Source organism: Choloepus didactylus, chromosome 2, assembly GCF_015220235.1.
Source record: "Choloepus didactylus isolate mChoDid1 chromosome 2, mChoDid1.pri, whole genome shotgun sequence".
NCBI classification, from domain to species: Eukaryota; Metazoa; Chordata; class Mammalia; order Pilosa; family Megalonychidae; genus Choloepus; species Choloepus didactylus.
This window is the reverse complement of record NC_051308.1, coordinates 201720880-201742534: the sequence shown is the minus strand read 5'-3', so window position 1 is coordinate 201742534 and position 21655 is coordinate 201720880. Positions and strand designations below refer to the sequence as shown.

Sequence of the window (21655 nt, the reverse complement as noted above, 5' to 3'; positions counted from 1 at the left end):
TCGGGACACTGGGACACGTATTAACCCATGCATAAAGCCACACATTAGAGAGAGTCCCACATGGTACCAGCCACTAAGACACAACCCTATGAAGACACACCCCACAGAAACCCAGTTACACCCGATGACACATGGGCACACACTCAGGAATCCAAATGGAAAATCCCCAGGCCAGAGAGCTTAGCACCCTCCCCCATTTCTGGGCTCAAACTCAGTCTTGCCCTGCCCCCAAGAGCTCCAGCTCGGTTGCCAGTCCTGGAAAACACTGACTTCCGAGAGGGGCTGGGGTTGGGGGCTGGGAGTGTCCTGAAGATGGTATGCCCTCCTCAGAAGCTAGCCCCCCTCACCCTGCCCTCTTTTCAGGCTGCCCCCCCATCCCCCTCCTGACCTTTGTTCCTCTTAGTGAGGCCAATGCCTTCTCTCTGGCACACACACACCCTCACAAACACACCTCAACACACACAGCTGGCCGGCCATACAGGTACATTTGATTACAGAGGCACACTCAGCCACATGCCTGCTCCCAAACACCTCACACTCAAGCTTACGCCCTGGACCACTAAAGTCTGTCTTTCATCCTGTCCCTCTCTGGTCTGTGCCTTTGCCTTCTCCCCAAGGACCTGTTCCTTATACTTTCCAAGATGTCTGCAGAGACCCTTCTACCTTTATAGATGAGAATAAAGCAACTGGAGCAGGAATGATTGTTCTTGTCTGCTGTTCACCCACAGCCCCTGGGAGAGGCAGATCCGCAGCAAGCCAAGCTTCTTGGCTAGGTGTTTCTAGAGGATCAGAAAGTTCCCAGGTTGACAGAGGTGTCTGAGAACTGAGGAGAGGAAGGAGAGGGAAGAGTGTGAGCAAGTCAACAGCTCTGGCAGCCCATTGCCCCTTGGATTCTTGCACCTCCCCAGGCCCTCTGTTTCCAGCCAATCCATTCTCCAATAAAGCTCTCAGCCTTGGGGATGCCTTCCTTCAAGACCCCATCATAACTCTGTGGTGGTATTTCACAGGTTTGGTTCCTAGTGTGCCCAGGCAGGGCCAAGCTGGGGAAAACTTCGGCTGCCCTGTTTTTCTGACTCCTCACCCTGGCCTGGGCCCCCAGCTAACCTTGAGGAGGGAGGATCCACACGCTGGTGGTAGCAGTGTCCATATTAGTGTTGCTATCAGCAGCCATGGTGGCAAGATTGCTGGCTGCCATGGTGGCAGCTGGGCCTTGTGGTTTCTGCCGGTACCTTCTATGGCTGCATTTGAACATCCTAGGGATCTTGGTCCGCCGCTGGCCCCTGCCTCGCCTGCGGTAGGGGGAAATCAGGCCCCGGGGCCGAGGGGCACGGATGAGCCTAGAGGGCCCCATGGGTCCAAGGAGCTGCTGCAGTGTGCCTGAGCGGTACTGCTGGCTAAGGCAGCTGAGGCCTCTATGACATATGGAGACTGCATAAGTGTGTACTCTTTACCCCAGCCCCTCCCCAGGGGCCAGCTTCCCTCACAATCCAGACCCATGGTCCAGAGTAAAGCAATTGGGGCAGAAACGACCAAGAGTAAGCCCAAGAGCCAGCCAACCTCACTTGATCTCTTGGGAAAAGATGCTCCAAATAGGGGGAAATCACTCTCACTTTTTCACTCATCCACATATTAACAATGTTTATTGGGCACTTACTATGTGCAGGCAACACTCTACTGAGTACTATATAAACATTATCTCATTTAATTGTACAAAAACCCTATAAGGAGGATCTATCATTATATCTACTTTATATATAATGAGTTTGAAATCAGTGAGGTAAAATCACACAATTAGAGGCAGGCAGGGGTTTAAATCCAGGATGGCCAAGGTCCAAAGCCCACAGTATTTAACTCTTTCTACTCCGCACTCATTCATTCAGTTCAAGAAATATTCACTGACAACTCAACTGTACTGGGCACTGTGGACATGGATGAATGTGACCTGGTCCCAATTCTTCCTGAGATGGAAAAGATGGATGATCAGTGCAAGTGAAGAAAACAGCTAGTCCCCTGGAAGTGTAAGAGGTGCTAACCCTGGGTTCTTGTAGGAGGCAGGAGAGTCAGTGGCTCCACCTAGCTTTTTGCTGAGTTCTTCTGAGACTTTGGACTTGCCCCTTCCACCTCCATACCTCAGCTCCCTCTCCTTTTCCCTCTCATCCCACTGACAGGTCCCCTTCCCAGCCTCTACCTTTACTCTCTTCCTGCAGGACACTGTTGGAAGACTCTGGGGCCCCTCAGCACCACCTCTGCAGGATTTATACACTCCCCCCGCCCCCCGCTAGCATCTACTCCCACCACCCTCAGTATTAGAAGATGCCCTGGTCTAAACCCACCTGCCCCTGCCCTTTCCTCTGCTTCCTCAGGTCTCAGACCAAGGCCTCCTCCCCCGATCTTTCTGGAAGCCAGACCCTCCTGCCTCCTTAAAGCCTCCATCAATCTAGACAAATCTGCTTGGTGGTTAGGATGTGTACTGCGGCGCCAGACTGACTGGCTCTGCCATTTACCAGCTGTGTGATCATGGCAAGGCACTTAGCCTTTCTGTGCCTCCATTTACCCGTAATTAAAATGGGGATAATAAAAGAATCTATGGCATTGGGTTGTTGTGAAGGAAAAAAAAGGACTTAATACAATGTAATGCATTTAAAACGTGACCTGTACAAATATTAGCGTTATTAACCCATTCCCCTCCCGTCTCTTCAGCTGCCTCCTCCCACTAAAAAACAAAACAAAACCCACCTCCTCCGGCTGTGGCACTCTCCTTTCTGACCTCACTCTGTGGAAATTCCTTTACCAATATTCAAGAGTGGGGAGGAAATCTCAATTTAAAACCCCATAACTACCTTGTTACACAGACTAGGAAACAGAAGCTTGAAACTAAGTCTAAGAAATGTCCCTTGGGTCACATAGTTAAGACCAGAGCCCCTGGTCTGAGTGACTGGAAAGCCAGAACTTTCCCTGTACCTCTACCTTAGGAGTATGGGAGTGGGGAGTGAGGCAGACAACCAAGGCAGGACTAACGAAGATGGGGCTTTCCGAGCCTTACAACTGAGGGGGATGGAGGGAGGAACGGCATTCCTTTGTGGGACCATGGTGCCACCTACTGGCAAAAGGGTAGAAGAGGAAGAGGCGGACAGAGAAAGAGAAGACTGGAGAGAGGGAAAAAAAGAGATTGGGAAGGGACAGGAGAGAGGAGGAAGAGGAGAGAGATGGGGAACTTGGGTTTTATGGAGGGAAAAGGACCAAGACTGTTTGCTACTCAGAGGAGGGAGCAGAGGCTGCCAAACCTTAGCTATTTCCTTGAAAGTGTGTGTGTGCATGCGTGTGTGTGCGCGTCTGTGTGTGTGTACACTCATGACACTAGTAAGTGTTTATGCATGTATCTGTGAGTTTATTGTGAAAATATATGGAGGGCAGCTTGAGCAGATGTGTGTGCCTTTGAGTATTTGGGGTGTGAATGTACTAGCAGATGTATGATAAGAAGCATATGTGCACTATGGTGGTGGAGGGCAGACAGAAGTTCTGGGGGGTCACCTGTTCCACCCCCAGACTTCCCTCCCTTCTAAAGACAGGAGGGCCGCTGCCCAAGGTGGATGTTGCCAGGTCCCGCTGTTGCTGTGGCTGTGGGGACAGATCCCTAGGCAGCAGAGGGCAGCAGGGGCAAGGGGAGGTGGACTGGCTGCGGGTGGGGCCGGCGGGCAGGCAGCACGAGGCCTTTAAAGCGGCTGCCCCGCCTGCAGGTGAGCAGTGGTGTGTGAGAGCCAGCCCTGTCCTTCCGCCTGCCCACTTAGCGGCCGCTCCCTGGAGCTGTTCTGTCCCCTCCGGAGCCTTGGCTGTTCCCTCTTCCAGAACTCGAGCTACCAAGAGCCCTAAACAGGTGATGGCAAAGAATAGGGATTATTCTTTGAAGGGAAATCAATCTGGAAACAGGTTTGGGGAGTTAGAAGGACAATGCGGAGGGTACTCGAAGGCTTTGGGGTTGGCTGGGAGAGGGGCCCAGAGTATACAGATGCCAGGGAGGGGCATGGAGTGACTTGGAGTCTGGGGGCAGGCTTGGGGTACAAGTGGAGAAACTTGGGGTGTTAGGATCTCAGAGTACCAGGTGCTGGTGGAGGGCCTAGACAATATCGAGCAGTAGGGGTCTCAGAATGGGGTTGGGGCAAGTCCTGAGGTATCAGAGTCCAGGTATAGGGGAAGCTGAGTGAGATATGGGACCAGGATTCTAGAGTCTGATACATCAAGGTGCAGATGCACCCTGGGTGGAGGTGGGTAGGTGGGGGCAAGGTCCTGACTCCTACATGTCTGTCTCCCAGGAGCCACCATGCAGTGCTTCAACTTCATTAAGACCATGATGATCCTCTTCAACTTGCTCATCTTTGTAAGTGTGGGGGTTGTAGGCTCTTTGGGGCTTCCTATAGGCCTAGGTCACAACCTGAGTTGAGTCCAATGTGGGGGATGGGAGACTGCTGTGCCCAGACTCTGTTCTGCAAGTTTTCCCTTATGAGTAGGGTGCAGAGCGATCTCCAAATGCTGAGTCCTGTCCCAGTACCAGCTGAGGTGCCCATATGGGGAGGGGTGGAAATGCTTAGGGGGATCCTCACCCTTCCAGGAAGCTTCACCCCAGGCTTAGGGCAGAGCAGGGCAAGGCAAGCTAGCAAAGTGAGTCTCCTTTTTTTATAGACATTGGGGGCCCAGAGAAGGAAGGGGGTTTGCCCAAGGTAACCTAGTGTGGAAGGGAATTCAGCGGTCTCTGTATGCTGGGAGGCAGAAAGGGAAGAGGGCCCAAAGACATCAAAGAGCCAGTGACGGAGCAGAGGATCTGCCTTAAACAGCCCTTATTCACTCAACAAACATTTATTGCCTAAGACTATGCTGGATACTGGAGTGGCAGGTAAGCAAGGCCTTTCTCTGCCCTCCAGGATCTCAGGTCCAGCAAGACAGATAGTAGTTCTGGACTTAGCCCAAGGGCTATGGGAGCCCATAGGAAGGGCTCCAACCCAGCCTGGTTGGAGAAGGCTTCTTGGAGGAAATAGCTGAGGCTGTAAATTTGCACTGGGTGGAGGTGAGAGTGGGGAGGGGTTGTAAAGCACTTATGAAAGCCCAGAGGTGATGAAACCTGATATTATTCATAAAACCAGGAAACTGATTGCATAGGGGATGTTTGAGGAAGCTGAGCAATGAGGTGTGAACCCTGGAATCCTGGAGATAGTGGTGGAGATGGGGAGAAGTGGACAACATGTACAAACCCCTCAGATGGTGGTTAAGGGATGGAAGAAGGGCAAGGGGGACAGAAGTCTTTGAGATAATGCCTGTATCTCTGGCATGAGCATCCCAGGGGATGTACACAGTTCGGCTGCAACTCAGTTCTGAGTTGAATGTAGCTATTTGAAAGTCATGTGCCCATAGATGGTCATTGAAGCCATGGGAGTGGGGCAAGAACACTCAGGGAGAGTGAACTCTGGGAAACCCCAACATATAAGGAATGAGTTGAGGAATAGCCACATAAAGGAGATGGAGAAGGAGCAATGAGAGAGGAAGGAGGAAAACAAGCAGAGTGAGATATCAGAGAAATCTGAGAGGATATGGCCCATGAAGTGTCTACCAGATTTAGCACATATGTTACCAGAGACCTTGAAGCCACAGGAGAGTGGGTTAGAGTGAGTTAAAGGTGAGGAAGTGGGGAGATACGGCATGTAGACAAGTTTGGAGAAACTGGGCAGTGATGGGTTAGGTTGGGGTGGGGCTGGGGGTAGGTAGACTCTCTTCCTAGGTAGACTCACTTCCTGGGTAGCTTCTTTGGGCTTTAGGGAACTAGGCTTTATCCATGCACTGGAGGAAGCAAGAGGATCCTGGAGAGTTGGGGAGCAGGGACTCTGGTCGGAGGGGGTTAAAAGCGAATCCGGTTTGGTTTCTGGCCCCTGTTGCCCAGGTCTTGCTGGGCTGGGCAGGGCAAAGTAGGGCAGGCTTCAGACTCCTTGAAATTTGACCCTGTGGGCTGGAAGCCCAGCTTTTTGTTCTTGGGCAAACATGCCTGGGATCCAAACACGATCTGTTGCCTTACTCTTGGTTCCAGCCTGAGTTTCTGTAGATGGAAAGTGGGGACTGGGCACCAGGTGGTGTCAGGCTGATTTATCCACTGAAGCCCTGGATCAGCAAGGCTTTGTTCCAAGAGCTGTGGGAGTTGGGGAGTTCCCTCCCCAGTGTGGGCCTCGGGATTCCCTATGAAGTTTAGGGTTGAGCCAAAGAACCTCTAAGAGAGACTCTGGCTGTACTTCCCCTCTGGTGCCTCAGTTTCCCCTTGTGAGGCAAGAAGAGGTCTAGACTGGATGAGGGACAGGCCTGGAGTCAGATCCGGGAGGGGAGCCAAATGGGGCTTCAGGGTGGATGTCCCTTCTCCTCAACCACTGCCCTCTCAAGGTTGGGAGTAGGTGTAAACCTCAGCCACGCCTCTGTTGCTAAGGTGACTGTTGAGCCTGCTCAGTGCTACCACCCCTCTGTTTCCACCTATTAGATGACAGAGGTGTTCTAGGCACCTATAGTCCAGAAAGGGAAGGGGGGCTGGGCCCTCACCTGCCTGTTTGCACTCCTAGTTATGTGGCAGCAACCGAGGGAGAGGCTTGCTCCTCCCCCCACCTTGTGGACATTTCTAGAAGTCTTGATTCCATTTATATCTACCCAGTTGCACTGCCTCGTGCTGGCCGTGGGTGTCCCAGCTCCCATCTTTCTGGCTCTAAAGGATGTTCCCCTCCTTGTAGGATGAGTTTCTAGGCTTCCTAGCCCATACAAGGGGAAGTGCCTGGGCTCCAATCTCCCTGACTTAACTGAGGGGGAGGAAGGAGCTGCTTGTAGTGCTATTTTAAGGCCTGCCTGACCTCTCTTGTCCCCAGCTCTGTGGTGTGGCCCTGCTGGCTGTGGGCATCTGGGTGTCAGTCGATGGACCATCCTTCCTGAAGATCTTTGGGCCGCTGTCATCCAGTGCCATGCAGTTCGTCAACGTGGGCTACTTCCTCATTGCGGCTGGCATTGTGCTCCTGTCTCTCGGTTTCCTGGGCTGCTATGGTGCTCAGTCTGAGAACAAGTGTGCCCTCATGACGGTGTGTCAGACCCAGCTCTACAGGCCAATGACCAAGGCCCAGGGTCCCCTCACTCTTTACACTAGGCCCTGGGGATCCCCAAACCCTGTTCTGGACTCCAGGTGGCTCAGCAGAAGGGCCCTGCCTCATTTTTATGGGGGATGGGTTTGGGCAAAGAGGGTATGAGGGACTGTCTCTCCCTAAAACCTAGACCCCTGTTCCCCACTCAGTTCTTCTTCATCCTCCTCCTCATCTTCATCGCGGAGGTTGCAGCTGCTGTGGTCGCTCTGGTATACACCACAATGGTGAGAAGCTTGGCTAGAGCAAGGGAGGCAGAATGAGCAAAATCCTGGAAGTGGGCATGGCCACTTTCCCTGTCAGTCCCTAAACACTGGCTTGCTCCATCCAGGCTGAGAACTTCCTGACATTGCTGGTAGTGCCCGCCATCAAGAAAAACTATGGTTCCCAGGTGGAATTCACCCAAGTGTGGAACTCCACCATGAACGGGGTAAGGTGGACTGGGGAAGATTTGGGGATGGGGAGAGGGAAGCAAGACCCTACTGACTGACCTCCCTTCCTTGTCTCCAGCTCAAGTGCTGTGGCTTCAACAACTACACGGATTTTGAGGGCTCCCCTTCCTTTACCAAGAGCCATGCTTTTCCCCCATACTGTTGCATCAACAATGCCAATGGCACAGCCAATGAGACCTGCACCCAGAAGAAGGCCGAGTATGCTGCTGTGCAGGTGTGGGGCTGCCATGGAAAGGTGGAGGGCTTCTTTGTTGGCCTCAGAGTGCCAGATGGGAGTGGAAGGCAACTGTGGACTATAGATGCTTTCTGCCCTCCCCTAGGGTTGCTTCAATCAGCTTCTGCATGACGTCCGAACCAATGCAGTCACCGTAGGTGGTGTGGCAGCTGGAATTGGGGGCCTAGAGGTAAGGGGATGAGGAGGCTGAGGTTGGAGCCGGGATATCATCACTGGACCAGGGCTGGAAGCTGTTGGGCCCATCTCTGAGGCCTCTCTGAAGGAAACAGACTTCTAACAGAGCTCCATCTAGGAAGATATCTGGGGGTCAGGGAACTGAAACTTCAGGACCCAGCCCCACTAATCATGTCCCTTCTCTCCCTGTTTCTTTCCAACCAGCTGGCTGCCATGATTGTGTCCATGTATCTGTACTGCAATCTGAAATAGGTCTACTTCTGCCTCCACCACTGCTGCTGCCAAATGGAGACAGGGAAGAGGCACCCTGGCACTGCCAAGCAGCAGTGATTGGGGTGGGGGCAGGATATAATTATCACCTAGGTTGGGGCAGCCCAGCCTTGCTGTTTAGGACCTGGGGCTAAAGACCACCCTCTTCAGGCCGTTCCTGAGTTTTCCTTTAATTGGTGGGGTTGGGGCCCACCTGTCCAGAGCCTCTAATGTACACAGTCCTCCTACCCATTCCCCCAGTCTACTTCTGTAACCCCTGACACCCCCTCAAGCCAAGGAAGGCTCTTGGTGATCCCAGTACTCTACTGGCGGATGAGAGAAGAGGGTCCTATAGCTTGGGCATGTGCAAAATTAGCAGAGCCACTGGGCCGATGTGTAGAAGGGACTTCAGAATTTATAAACCAATTAAAATGTTTCCATTTGGACTCTTTTCATGTATTCTTGGGGAAAGGGATCCATATTGCCTGAACTAGCCTGATTCCTGTGGGGCTGGAGATTCCGAAGGCCCCTAGAAAGACAGTAGGGTGGCTATTTCTCCCTTTCATTTAAATTCCAGACCTGGGAGGGAGTCTAAGAGGAATAGCCAGGAGAGCACTGAGAAGGTGGGGGATGGGCTAATCTGCCTTCTTATAACATAGGAAGACTTTGGCCTGAACCTACCCCCTCCTAGGTAGGGAGCACTGGACTGGAAAGCTATGAAAATAACAAGCTTGTGCTCAAGTGGGGGAGGAGAGCAGAATTATGGCCAAAGCAATGCGGTTACTCCTTAGGCTATGGGAAGCCCTTTGGGAGCTCCCATCAGAGTCCAGGCTGTCCCTGCTTCCCATTTAGGCAAAGCTCCAGACCTGTCCCTGCTTTGGGGATCTCACAAAGTACTTCATTTATTCTTGGTGCTTTACAGGCTTCATCTCTTAATCTCCACCACCCCTATTGCTCTAGATAAGGAAACTGGGGACTAGAAAGGTCAAGTCACTTGACCCAGTCCCAAGCCTTCAGTGAAGAGCTGAATTTGGATTTAGATCCAGACTGTCTGACTCCAGAGCCTGGTTTGGTTCTGGCTGACATGGTAACAGCTTCTCTTAAGGGCACTGGCCAGAATGTTCCAGACATGGACTTGTTGAATCACAAGTGATAATGCTAAGGAGGGAGACTCTGGCTGGAGGACATGGTGCCTGGTACAAAGCAAAGCCCAGCCTAGCAAACCAGTCCCTCTCCACCCTTCCCCTTGACTCCTTAATCCCTCTTCCTGGGCTTTTACAGGGCACCCCAGAACTACCACCCACTTTGTTGTTGAGCCCAGAAAAGGAACAGACCGGTCAGAGTCACACAGTGCCTGAGAGTCAGAGTCCCAGACTGGGAACCCACTGCAGGCCAGGGAGGGAAAGAAATCAGTCCACCTCACCTCTCACCACCACACTGTCCCTCTCACATACTACCCAGGTGGCCTGTGTGGAGGCTGATAAGGATCTGTTTGCCGAGGGCAGGCCCCCACCTCCTCACGGGCTAATTGCTCATCAACCTGGCTGTGGTGCCACCTCAGGCAATATATCTCTAGCTCCAGCAAACACTGGGTGGCAGGAAATGCCCAGGCCATACACTGCCCATGCCATTGCCGAGCTGGGCTCCAGGCATCAATGGGGGAGGCAGGGGCAGAGAGCAGGCCAAAGGACAAGATTTCCAGTCAGTTCCTGCTTCTCTGGCCAAGGCTTTATATAAGGAGCTCACCAGATTCACTTTGAAAGGGCTCTGCAGGCAGACCCCTCCTCAAGAGGTGGTCTACATTCTCCCTCCCACCCAAAGTCCTATACAGTTCCCTTAATAGGGTGAATGCCATTCACCCTTGCCCTGCGCTATCTTACCCACTCCCCCTGGACAATCCCAGCCATTTCCTGGTGCTTTTATTACTATCTGACTCAAGATCTAATTTCTCTGGGTGTGGCTGGGTGGGAATCAAATGAAAACCATGACCATTCTCTCTAGAAAAATGCCCAGACATGGAATTCTCCATACAAAGTGTCCTTTCCAAAGGGTCACAGACATCCTTGCTCTGGTCTCCATCTACAGCCCTCCTGAACAATGAACAATGAATGCCACCTGGTCTCCTCTCATTCACTTCCTTCCCACTCCAATTAAGCTCACCTGCTCTCTCATCCCCTCCCGGACTCCCCAAGTATCCCTTTTTTGCTCTTTCCCACTCTGTCTCTGGGGGCAGGTGTGTGGCCGATGTTAGGCAGGAGCCAGCCTGGCTGTTAAACAATGGGGAAGGGGTGTGGGGTGGCTGCTCCAAGCTCAGCCCCAAATGGGGCGGGGCTCAGGTCAGGCTTGCCTGTACTAGGGTGGAGCCTAGGAAAAAACCTTGGAGTTTGAGACTTGTGCGTCACCTGGTGGCCGAAAGGCCCCAAATGGATGATAAATCCTGTGGACAGTAAGGAAAACTCACCATCCATTCCCTTCAACACACACAGGCACACAATCACAAGACACATCCCCAGAGATTTTCTCCTTTTTTAATCAATGACCACCTTATCCAGCTTTGGAAACCTGGACAAAGAGGAGGCTGAGAGGAGGCCCGGCTCAGTGAGTCTCCAAGTGAGTCTGCAATCAGCATGTGGGCCCGGCGGGGCCTGTCTGTGAGGCGGGCACAGCAGTTTCCTGAGTAAGAGCTAGCCCCACCCTCAGGGCAGCACCGCAGCCCAGAAAGGAATCAAGGCCCTCCAGAGCCCTCAGCCTCCTGGCATAGTCAATAAATAGGTTAGGTTCTGAGCCAGGCCTGGGAGGAGGGGGTATACAAAGGGCGGGATCCACTGCCCAGGGATCCCAATGATTCCCAGGTACTACCCTGCCCTTCCCCAACAAGGAAGTAAATAAATAGACCTCCAACTCAGGAACAGGGGCGTTGGAGCAGGGGAACCCTCCCCTTAGGGTTAGTAATTAAGTCTCATGTTAAAAAACAAACCAGCCCCAGCCCCTGCCAGCATCTACAAAATCCTAAAGGATGGGGTGAAGGGCTAGTCTGCCTGGGGGTACACAGTACCCAGCCCTGCAGGGTCTTAGAGGAGGTCTCATGTCTGCTCTGCAGCTCCTGGGGCCCCCTCCTCCTTTGGGGGTGGCTCCAGAAAAATTGGGGTGACCAATGGTGGCTTCTTCACCCTAGGAAGATAATATGAGAATGTACAGGGATGTGGTCATTACCTCTATCCCCCAATCCTACTGGACCCCCATTTCACAGGGCAGGGGAGTTACTCACGAGTAGGGGGAGGCTGGCACCCCCACCACCAGGAAGTGGTTCTTCTTCCGAAACAACCTCCATAGGCCCTGGTGGTTGCCACGCACGTCCAGGTCCCAGATGTGGAGGCACTGGGAGAAGGGGGCAAAGGCATGGGTGAGGAAGCTGTGGGGAGGAGGCAGTGAGGGCCCTTTGGCCTAGCCCCCTCCTACCCACTCCCCCTCAGGAGCCTTCTCAATCTATGGGAGGCAGTATCTTCTGGAATAGGGACTTGGACAAGGAGGCTGGGGGTGGGGGGTAGTTTTCTGAGGGTATGAAGAACAAGTTTTGCGGTAGAAAATTCCAGAACAAAGGCTCCCTGTATCTTGGGGCAGGGAGAGGAAGGGTACTTCTGAGTGGACTCAGTATTGGGGCACCTTGGCAAGCTGAGTCCAGGTAGTGAAGTCATCATCTTTCTCCATTCGGATAAAGGCCACATAGGTGTGGCCCTCTGTGTCCGGCAGGAAAGAGTCTTCACAAGGATTCTTACTGTGGTCCAGGACCTCGGCCTCACTGCAGTTGGGGTGGGGTGGGGTGGAGAGTCGGGCCAAGACATGGTCTCTGCTTAGAAGGGTCCTGTGCTTGGTTTAATGCTTTGCTGTCAAGATCTTGAAATTCTCAATTTTTGAATAAGTGGCCCTGTATTTTCATTTTGCACTGTGCCCCACAAATTATGGGGCCAAGACCCTCAGCACTTGACTCCTTCCCACCCCCTACCACACACTTCAACTACCCTAGCCCATACCTCAGCAGCCTGTGAATTTCCACTTCGTAAGCTTCCTTTTTCAGACTGAAGAGGAGGGAGAAATGGGTCAGGGTAGGAAGTAGTCCCTCAGGTGCCATGGGCAGCACTGGGCAGGGGAAGGGGTCACAAGGGAATTGGGGCAGCAGAGCTGGGATAAACACACAGGCCCCAAGGGTTGGAAGGGACAGTCATGGACTGATCATCAGGGTGCCTAGATATCCTCCCCCTTGCCCTGCCCCTAGCCCCCACCTGTCCACGTTCCTGAGCTGGACACCTGGAACCGTGTTGAACTTGTGCTTCTTGAAGTAGGCCTCCTGGAGTGAGTGTGACGGTGAAAATCAGGGCCTTGTACTGTCTGACCTGCACCCACCCATTCACCCATCACATGTCCACAAGGCTCACTGATGAAATCCTGGACCCGTAAAGGTCTCTAATTTCCTCCGTCTTTCCTATCCTCTTTGTGGCATCCTTGGCAGGCTCTTACCAGCCTTGATTTGGGCTCCAGCATTGTCTGAGCACTCACACCCATGCAGGCAGCTGATGGCACTGATGCCTGAACTAGTCCCTGTCCTCAGTGGTTCTCCCTGGGCCTGCTACTCTGTAGTCACAGAAGCCAAGAACAGGCCCCGTTGGGGGTGGTGGACAAAGGGACAGGCTGGGCTGGGAGGGAAGAAACCACTGTGACTCGGGTACTGAGAGTGACCTGAGGTGAGTGCTGGCTCCTCTCTGGGAAATAAGTGGGGGTCTTGCATTAGCTGGCCTCTCAGAGCCCTTCTGGCTTCTAGAAGGTTCCAAATTGGATGCTGTTCATGCCTTGGGGCTGGGCTGTTTCCAGATCTCCTTTGCTGTAACCGGGAAGCAGGCCTTCTGGACACAGCAAAGTATTGGGGGAATGGGAGCCTCCCTGCTCTTCTCAGGCTGAGGCTTTGGACCCAGCATTTGCAAGGACAGGGTGTGAGAGGGCTGGGCTTGCAGGGTTGGAGCAGTGCTTGGCAGCAGAAGTACTCTCCCCACACACACAGTCTACTGCTAAAAACAGTAATAATAAAAATAATACCAGCCAACTCTAATATAATGCTTACAGTTCAAAGCACTTTACGTATATTAACACATGTCAACCTCACAACCTCACAACCCTATGAGGTAGGTACTATTTTGATCCTTATTTTATAGATAAAGAAACTGAGGCACAAAGGACAAGTAATCTCCCCAAGATTCCACAGTTAGTAAGTGGCAGTTAGGACTGTTCCAGAATTTAAGCTCTTGACCACTACACTATTCTGTGCCCCCCTCCCCACTCACATGGAAGTAGCCATTCATGTTGAGGCCGACAATGCCAAAGTGGTAGGAGCGGGAAACATCAGGGATGATGCACTCTCGGCCCCGGCGTTGTTCGGGCATCCGCATCCACATGTCCCAGTCCCAGAGCTGCAGGGCATGGGAGACTGTGATGGTAAGAGGTTTTGAGCTGGTAGGGGACCCCAACCCAGCCACCCTACCCTGTGAGGGCACCTTTTCTGGTGTGGGCCACTTGGGTTCAAGTTCTTCCTTGTACAAAGACTTCCTGAGCACCCAGCCTAGTCCAGGCATGGTCTCCACACGGTACAGAAGTGCTGGGTCCTCAGCAGTGTGTTCATACCCCTGGGGACGGGGGGCCATAGTGGGAGGTATTAGCTGGAGATGTCTACAAACTCGTCGGCTAGCCCCTGGCTGCCCTGCCTACCTGGTCATTCCAGGCTGAGATGCAGTACAGGCTGTCGTCCTCCTCCAACAGGTGAATAGACTGGCTCAGGAAGCTGAGAGAGGCAGGGCCCAGGAGTTTGGAGAGGGGCATGGTTAACCCAGTCACACAGTGATGTTGGCAGAGCTGGAGGTGGGACTCAGGAGTCATGCCTCCTTTCCCCAAATCTCCACTGTGTCCGTTAACCCTTTCTACCCTCTGCTCCAGCCCCAACACCTGCCATCCTATCTTTGCTCAGGCTTTTACCCTACTTTCAAGCTTGCTTCTTCCAGAAAGTTCTCCAAGACATTTCCCTGCCTTCTTCCCTAGAGACCCAGTCAAGCAAAGAGGTTCCACGCAGCTTATAGGAGCTACAGTGGAGGACACCCCCCTCACCTGAAAAAATCCACAGCGATGTCCAGGTCCTCTTCCAGAACCACTGCAAACTTGGCTTCCTGCAGAAGAAAGGAGACAATATGATCCCAAGGGGCCATCTCCCATCTCCTGGTCTCCTTTACAATACCCTACTTCTTAAGCAGCAGTGCCCCCATTTTTCAGATCAGGAAGATGAGACCCAGAGAGGGAAAGAGCTAGCTGTATAACAGGACCAGACCTCACACCCACGTCTCCCCTCCCCAAGCCCAAGAATAGCTCCCCTTGCTACTCACCGGAAACAGGTTGAAAGTGGCAGTGAGGCTGGCCCTGTAGTGCTGGGAGTAAGGGGGGAAGGAGTGGGAATAAGGCACATGAGCTTTGGGGTGGAGGGTGGGGCCAGGCACCTGCCCCTGCCATCCTTGCCTAGGCAGTACCTGAGACACACGGGCATTCTTGATGCTGATGGGAGTGTGCTGGATGCCCCTCAGACCAAACAGCGCCACCACGTCCATCGGTTCCTGGGGGACATGGTCACTGATCACCATGTGAGGCCACCCTCCTCCCTGCCCATCTCTGAAGGACACGACATGCCAAGTCTTTCACCTCCCAGAGTCTTTGCCAGTCCTTGGCAATCACTGCTGCTCAGCACCCACAGCCCTGTGCTCTGCTCCATCCCAGGCCCCCCAAGCCCCAACTCACCTCATAGTAGCCATCGATGAAAACCGTTATCATCTGGGGAGACACGCCCTGGGCCGAGAGCAGAGAGCGAAGCATCCTGGGGAGCCCAGGGATGGGTTAGGGCCTGCTTATCTTCCCGAACTTGGGGCTCCCCTGTGGTCAGAGATGGGCCCAGACTCCCCATGTTCACACACACGTGATGGGCCTAGAACCTGTTGCTTTTCCACCCACCTCAAGAGTCCCTCCTACACTTAGATAACCTGGGCTTCCCACTTCTTCAATACTCTCCTGTTCAGTGCTGGGCACAGCTCACTCCCAGACTCACCTGTACAGGTAATTGGGCCGGTTCCCTGCAATGACAGCCACAGGTACATTGAGAACCTTGTTGTCTGGGAGCTGAGAGAGAAACAGCTTTTAGCTCTTGCCTCACTCTCTCTCCAAACCAGCAACCCCATCTAGGGAGGAGCTCACTGGGTAAGAGATGTCTCTGTCCCTGAATCCAGGGTAGACAGGGAAGGGGCAGAGGGTCCTCCTGTCCTGGCTCCTTCATACACTCAGTGGCAACCCTGTTCCTTCCCCTACAACCAGGATCTCTCCTAGGGCTCCTTGCCAAGCTGGGCAGGAGTCCTAATGCCCTGCTCACCGGGTCAGGACTGAACTCAATGGGCGTGGGGTCCTTGCAGCTGCACACACTCCCATAGCCCTCAACTTTGCTGCAGAAACGCCGGCGGCGACGGTTCAGCTCTGTGTCTGCCCAGTGGCACTCTGCCTCTGAGGGAGGGATGGGTATACAGGATGGGAGCATGAGACCAAACTGGTATGGAGAGCCCCACAGCACACAGTCAAGGGAAAGAAACCCAATAAAGTGGACTAGTGGCCTAGGCCCCCAGCAAATTAAGGCAGGTTTGTGCCCAGATGCTGACCCCCAGCCCAGGCACTGCCTGGAGCCTACCTGCTATTAACCATACCTTCAGCTGAGCTCAGTGGCACATCTGTTTTCAGCAGAACTGGGTCCCCCCAGGAGGAGAGGGCAGGTGACTTAGAATGTTTCTCCCCAAGGATAGGACCTGGCAGGAGGCAGGAGTGAGGGGCAATGGGGGCTCAGGTTCCAGTTTGGGGCCTCTTGCCCATCTCTCTGCTCATATTCATCCCATCTACCGCTGGTTCCTACTTGCCCCCCACCCCATCTCCTGGGGCTTTGCTCCTCCCAAGTCCGTAATGCTATAGGGTGGATGGCCTGTGGTGCCAGCACCTCCTTTTCGTCCCACGAAGGCCCAGGTGTCCCTCCAGCCCAGGGCAGGACCGGCTTGGCTGCCCAGGCTCCTCAGCAGAGCCTTGGCAGTGTCCTTGAGGTGGAAGGAGCCCTCATCCTGGGGGACCAGAGAAGGTGGTCAGCTGGCTGGCATGGTTGCCGGAGACCTGGCCTCAGAGAGCAATAACTCTGGGTCAAGCAGTATGTAAAAGCCTTTACCTAAGTTAGCTCAATAAATGATCACCACAATCCTCTGTAGTTATTATCATTTCATAGACAAGAAAACTGAAGGTTTGGAGAGATTCAGAGAATCATCCAAGATGGCCCAGCTAATAAAATCCTTTCCACGATCCCACATGATCTGTAGCTCTGTTCCCTGCCACCCTTCTGCCAGCTTTTCTGACTACTACTCCCTCCTTTCTCATTCTGTTCCAGCTCCAACTGGTGCTGTTTCTCAAGTATGCCAAGAACCTTCCCATCTTGGGGCCTCTGCACTTGCCATTCTTTCTATCTAGAATGCTCGTCCCCCAGATGGTCACCCAGTCTGCTCTTCACTTTGTCCAGCTTTTTGCTCATATGCCATTTGCTTACAGAGGGCTTCCCTTTCTAAAACAGCACCCCTCATCACTGTCACCCTTGCTTTATTTTCTTCTTCACATAAGCTATCTTTTTCAAACACTGTTATGTTTATTTATTTGGCTGCTTTCTGTCTCTCTCCCTCTGATGGAATGTAAGCTCCATGAGGGTAAGAACTCTGTTTCCCATTGTATCTCTAGCACTCAGAGTAGTGCCTGGCTCACAGTAGGTGTTCAATAACTATTTGCTGAATTAACGAAAATGACAAGGCTAAGACTGGAACCTGAGTCATCTTCCTCGTGAGACTCTTCCCACTATGCCATATTAGGGATACGGAACCCAGGCCCATGAACAGGGTTGGAGCTAGGGATCCAGGGGATGGGACCAGGGAGGAGACACTGACCTTGACAGTGCAAATGAGCACTCGGCCAGGTGCCACCATGTTGAGGAACAGCACCATGGCCTCATCCTCATGAGGTGAGTATGTGTCAAACACACGCTTTGCCATCACGTGACCCTGGCAGGGGATAGAGCTCTCTTGAGCTGGTGTCCCCATCCAGGAGAGCTCAGCTTTACCCTTTGGGTCACCCACCCCTAGAACCTCACCGTGGCCTGGTTGAGGACAATGACGTGGATGCCCCGGCCCTGCTCTCTGGCCTCGTCCTCCAACACCTAAGGGTAGCAGAGACAAAGACCAACTCTTCACTCTGGCACTCAAGGTCTCTCTGCCTTATGGGCATTTCAAACTCCAGCTGCACAAAACCTTCCCTCCTGCCTATTCCTCTGTTCACAGCTCTCTTCTAGCCCAGCTTGAAAGTCATCTCTTTCAGAAGGCTATCACAGTACCTCCATCAGAAGAGACTGCATCTTTCTACAGCCCTCTCCTCCCTGACTTCTGTGAATCTTAGAGCCCTGGTCTATTTCTGCCTCACCCTGGAGATAACACATTCCTCCCTCAGATCGAGCCCCTCAAGGTAAGGCCAGGTTCAATTACCCAGTGCCAAATAGAAGGCAGCAGAAAGTGGTTATAAAATAAATAAATCAATGAATTAACAGCCCACCATTACTAATTATCACTTTTGAGATTCTACTACCTATAAGGTATTTCACATTCTTCTCATTTAATCCTGGCAAGTGCACATCGTTAGTCTCAGTCTATAGATGAGGAACTGAGGCTTCCAGGGTCACACAGCTAGAAATTGGCAGAACAGCAGTTACGCTCAGGCAGTGGACCCCAGAGACAGTGAGCCACAGCCTAAGTAAAATGGAGTGATGGTCAGCAGACCCCGGCCCACTCACCGTGGTGCCATCCACTGCCACATACACCTTGCTACGGCTGGAGTATACCTCCACATCCAGGACCCGCCGGGGGCCACTACCCCTGCGCCGTGGAGGCTCCAGGTGGCCCAGGGCTTCATCTGAAGGGACAAAAGGTGATAGAAATAGTCTCCCCAGCAGAATCACTCCCTTCAGAATCTGCTTGCCACTCACCCATGAGATCCCAAGGAACCCCCTACCCCATCCTCAGTCTGGCCCCACCATAGTCTTGCTCTGGCTCCAGGCCTTCATTGGCCTCGCTGATTGCTCGCCGTGTATCCAGAATCAACTTGATGTTGACGATGACAGTCACCAGCAGGAAGAGCACCGCCCCTGTCTGAGGGAAGGGGTGGAGACGACTAAAGAGGGGTACCTCCTCCAGACCATAGAGGGTCTTCCAGATAAGAGGGCCCTGGCTGAAGTGAAGACACAGGGAGAACCTGGGGCCTGTCTCTCCTCCCTCTGTCTGCCCAGCTTTACTCCCCCAACCAGAGCCCAGTTTCATGGCTAGCTCCTCTAGGGAACCTCCCCTAACCCTCCCCACTCCATCATGGCCCTCCCTACCCAGAGCTCTTGCATTCTTCCATTTGGGGCCGCCTTGATTTCCTTGGTTCCCTCTACAGTTAGTTTCTAGAGGTGGAGCCACTCCCAGAAAACCAAGCTGGAGATCAGAAGACCTGGGTCCCAGCCTTGACTGCCTGACAGGTGACTCTGGGAAAAGCCTTTCTGATCAGAATTCAGGTTTCTGTCAGAAGCCTAGGAGGTTGAACTTGGGTTCTGATTCCAAAGCTGAACTCTGGGCCCAAACTACTACCTGGTGGGAACTTGACGCGTAGCGATTTTCCCTTTCTGGGCTGAGGGACGGCCAAGGTGGGTCTCATTGCCCATATTCTAGGCTGGGGTAAAGCTGGGAGGGAGCCCCTGGGAAGTCTTGGGACAGCCCTATACCTGACAGAACCTCCGCAGGGCCCGCTGGTTGGTCAGTTTATACTTCCAGGAAAGATACCAGCTCCGCTTCTTCCGAGCCCCAAAGGGCTTGATGAGGGGGCTGGGCTTCCAGTCGTCCATGCTGGATTGGGGGTGTCACCACTGTCCTGACCAACCCATGCCTTCAGCAATCTGAGGGGACCAAAGTGTTATATGAGGTAAGGCACTCCTCCCAAAGCCTGATGACTTTTGGGGGAGACAGAGGATGGCCTTCGAACAACTCTTCCCTGCAGACATCTGTGCTGTGTGACCTGGGAAAGTGGTTTAACTTCTCTGGGTCTGCTAGGTTCGAGAGAGGTTCGAGCACCTGGAAAATCCCCTGGGGCTGGGGGAACCATTTGAGTCAGGGCTGCCCAGGGCCCAGGAGCGGAGGCCAGACAATCAGCTGGAGATGAGATATCAGTTCAAGGCCCTGAAAGCTCTTAAATACCTGGAAAGGTGCAAACCCCAGGCTTTCCCCGTCCTGGGATGGGCAAAGGGCAGCGACCCCCCACACTCCCAATCTTCCACTCCCTCCACCCTCGCCCCCTCTTATCCGGTCCCGCTCTTTTCGGCCCGGAGCCGCCCGAACGCTTGGGAGATCTAACCCGGTCGCGCCGCCCCACCCCGGACCCCCGCCCGGCAGCACTCACGGCTCAGGAGGCCCGGGCCCCGTTAGGGCCGGACTCCGTCCCGCATAGCTCAGCCCCGCGCGCCGCGGCCTCCGCCTCCTCCATGCCGCGCACGGCCCCGCCCCGGCCCGCCCCCCTGCTTCCGCCGCCGCCGCGGGGTGAGAGGGCGGCGGGCGGTGCTTAAGACGGCGGCAGGGCGTCTGTCTCCCGCCGCGGGTCGGGTTCAGACGCTCCGCGGCCTCGCAGCGCTGTCCGCGGGTGGGCTGCTCAGGGAGGGGAGCTCGCACCCCTGCACTACGCATCCCCTGCACTACTGACAGGGAAACCCAGTTCAAGTCAGAGATCTAGCGCTTCCGACCAGACCACACCGCACGCCAGGGTCCGAGGGGCTACGAGCCTCCAACCCAGCCCTTCACCCCGGCCCGGGCTGCCCTGGGGAAGGCACTCTGGCGTAGGATATGGATGACCTTAGGAGGCGAAGGGACCAGGATTAAAAACCTGGTTCCACCATTTACTGTGACCTTGGTGGGAAAGTCAGGTCACCTCTCAGTCTATGTTCCCTTCTCTTTGAAATGGGGATACGATGGTCACTATATGCCAGTCACTGTTCTAAACACGTTACTCATATTAACATATTTAATCCCACAACAGCCCCATGAGGTACTGTAATTATCACAATCCTAAAAAGAAATCTTGATAAAGAAAATGCCCCATGTCACAAAGCTGGGAGAGGTGGGCTTCAAACCCAGGCGGCTTGGCTCCAGATTGCCCTCTTAACCACTGCACTATACCCGCTGTAATACTACTTGATGGGTTATGAAGGTTAAGGGAAAGAACATATATAAAGTATTTCTCCTAACACAGCGGTTCTCAAATTTTAGCTTGCATCAGAATCACTTGGAGGGCTTGTTAACAGATTGCTGGGCCCCATTCCTAGAGTTTTTGATTCAGTAGTCTGGGGGCAGGGTGGGACTTTAGGTGATCGTGATGCTTTTTTTGAATGAGTGGGTAGCCATGGTACAATTTTAAGCGGAGGAGTGATATAATACAATTTATGTTTTAAGAGAACCTTTACTGTATTGTGGAGAATGGATTGAATGGGTATATTAGAGGAAGTTGGAAGACCAGTAAGATTTTTTTTGAGCTCTCCATATTCCATCTGCTTCCCAAATGGTGGGATGGTAACAGTTCTTGTCTTAGGAGTGAGGCAATGGGTGATTTTCCCTAATAAGTATGTATTAAACAGAACAGGAGAAAACCCAACACATTTTATTAGCATTTTAAAAAGTTGTCCCTCTGCTCCTCCCTGACCCTCAAACTCACTCTCCATGGAAAATCTCACCCATTTCCATGCCCTCTATTACCGTCTAGATTCCCAAACTTATACTTGCCACCCTAACCTCTCTCCTGAGCTTCAGGCTCACCTATGTGTCCAACTGCCTGCTGGACATTTCCACAGACTTGCCCAACTCCACAGGACTCCTGCTGGAATCATCTCCCCCAACTCCCAGTTCTCTTCTTGAGTTCCCTTCTTTGAAGAATCACATCAGGCCAAACAGCTGGCAGTCACTTGCTCCCTCTTCTTTCTGGGTCCGTTTGTCCACACTGTATTCTCCACACCACACGCAATGGCTAGTATATAGTAGGCTCTCCATAATATTTGTTGAAATCATTCATCCATTCTTTGAACAAATATTTATTGAATGGCATCATAAGTAAATGAGTGAAACCAATCACCAAGTGCTTTCAATCTTATCTCCTAATCATTCTCCTTTAATTCTTCTCCAACCTCACAGCCAACCCAGGTCTCAGTTTCTTGCCTTCCAACTGGTCTCCTTGATTCCAGATTT

At 53.0% G+C, this 21655-nt stretch overlaps 3 protein-coding genes across 5 annotated transcripts; 1 reads left to right on the top strand and 2 right to left on the bottom strand.

The window, feature by feature from the left end:
* Positions 1 to 779: 779 nt before the first annotated feature.
* P3R3URF (PIK3R3 upstream reading frame) lies at positions 780 to 1351 on the bottom strand. The gene is made up of 2 exons (XM_037827338.1): positions 1105 to 1351; positions 780 to 823 (listed from the first exon to the last, which is right to left on the bottom strand). The coding sequence occupies exons 1-2, from the start codon at positions 1349 to 1351 to the stop codon at positions 780 to 782; spliced, it is 291 nt and encodes a 96-aa protein (XP_037683266.1).
* Positions 1352 to 3719: 2368 nt separating this feature from the next.
* Positions 3720 to 8704, top strand: TSPAN1 (tetraspanin 1). Its single transcript, XM_037816924.1, has 8 exons — positions 3720 to 3874; positions 4311 to 4375; positions 6885 to 7091; positions 7301 to 7375; positions 7480 to 7578; positions 7659 to 7814; positions 7921 to 8004; positions 8214 to 8704. Exons 2-8 carry the CDS (start codon positions 4319 to 4321, stop codon positions 8259 to 8261), a joined length of 726 nt encoding a protein of 241 aa, XP_037672852.1. The 5' UTR covers positions 3720 to 3874; positions 4311 to 4318; the 3' UTR covers positions 8262 to 8704.
* Positions 8705 to 10770: 2066 nt separating this feature from the next.
* POMGNT1 (protein O-linked mannose N-acetylglucosaminyltransferase 1 (beta 1,2-)) lies at positions 10771 to 19953 on the bottom strand. 3 transcript variants are annotated; one of them, XM_037827334.1, is made up of 22 exons: positions 19827 to 19953; positions 19156 to 19326; positions 18430 to 18544; positions 18190 to 18308; positions 17497 to 17562; positions 17294 to 17407; positions 16315 to 16432; positions 16031 to 16129; positions 15706 to 15833; positions 15388 to 15458; positions 15084 to 15159; positions 14819 to 14902; positions 14678 to 14719; positions 14406 to 14464; positions 14013 to 14085; positions 13802 to 13930; positions 13592 to 13717; positions 12539 to 12603; positions 12290 to 12334; positions 11922 to 12057; positions 11527 to 11636; positions 10771 to 11429 (listed from the first exon to the last, which is right to left on the bottom strand). In XM_037827334.1, exons 2-22 carry the CDS (start codon positions 19273 to 19275, stop codon positions 11342 to 11344), a joined length of 1983 nt encoding a protein of 660 aa, XP_037683262.1. In that variant the 5' UTR covers positions 19276 to 19326; positions 19827 to 19953; the 3' UTR covers positions 10771 to 11341. The 3 variants fall into 3 exon arrangements, with proteins under 3 accessions (XP_037683262.1, XP_037683264.1, XP_037683263.1); XM_037827336.1 differs by having other exon boundaries at positions 19203 to 19326; positions 19827 to 19947; XM_037827335.1 differs by lacking the exon at positions 19827 to 19953 and having other exon boundaries at positions 18408 to 18544; positions 19156 to 19174.
* Between the last annotated feature and the right edge of the window lie 1702 nt (positions 19954 to 21655).

Bases quoted from the DNA above. Each gene is read 5' to 3' on its own strand.
- P3R3URF (XM_037827338.1), bottom strand. From the start codon at position 1,351: ATGGGGCCCTCTAGGCTCATCCGTGCCCCTCGGCCCCGGGGCCTGATT. The intron at 824-1,104 runs GTTAGCTGGGGG...TCCTCTCCTCAG, and splicing joins GTGGATCCTCCCTCCTCAAG to TTCTCAGACACCTCTGTCAA.
- TSPAN1 (XM_037816924.1), top strand. From the start codon at position 4,319: ATGCAGTGCTTCAACTTCATTAAGACCATGATGATCCTCTTCAACTTG. The intron at 7,579-7,658 runs GTAAGGTGGACT...CCTTGTCTCCAG, and splicing joins GGAACTCCACCATGAACGGG to CTCAAGTGCTGTGGCTTCAA. The intron at 8,005-8,213 runs GTAAGGGGATGA...CTTTCCAACCAG, and splicing joins CTGGAATTGGGGGCCTAGAG to CTGGCTGCCATGATTGTGTC.
- POMGNT1 (XM_037827334.1), bottom strand. From the start codon at position 19,275: ATGGACGACTGGAAGCCCAGCCCCCTCATCAAGCCCTTTGGGGCTCGG. The intron at 14,903-15,083 runs GTGAGTTGGGGC...CATGTCCCCCAG, and splicing joins TCATCGATGGCTACTATGAG to GAACCGATGGACGTGGTGGC. The intron at 14,086-14,405 runs GTGAGGGGGGTG...TGCCTCTCTCAG, and splicing joins ATCGCTGTGGATTTTTTCAG to CTTCCTGAGCCAGTCTATTC.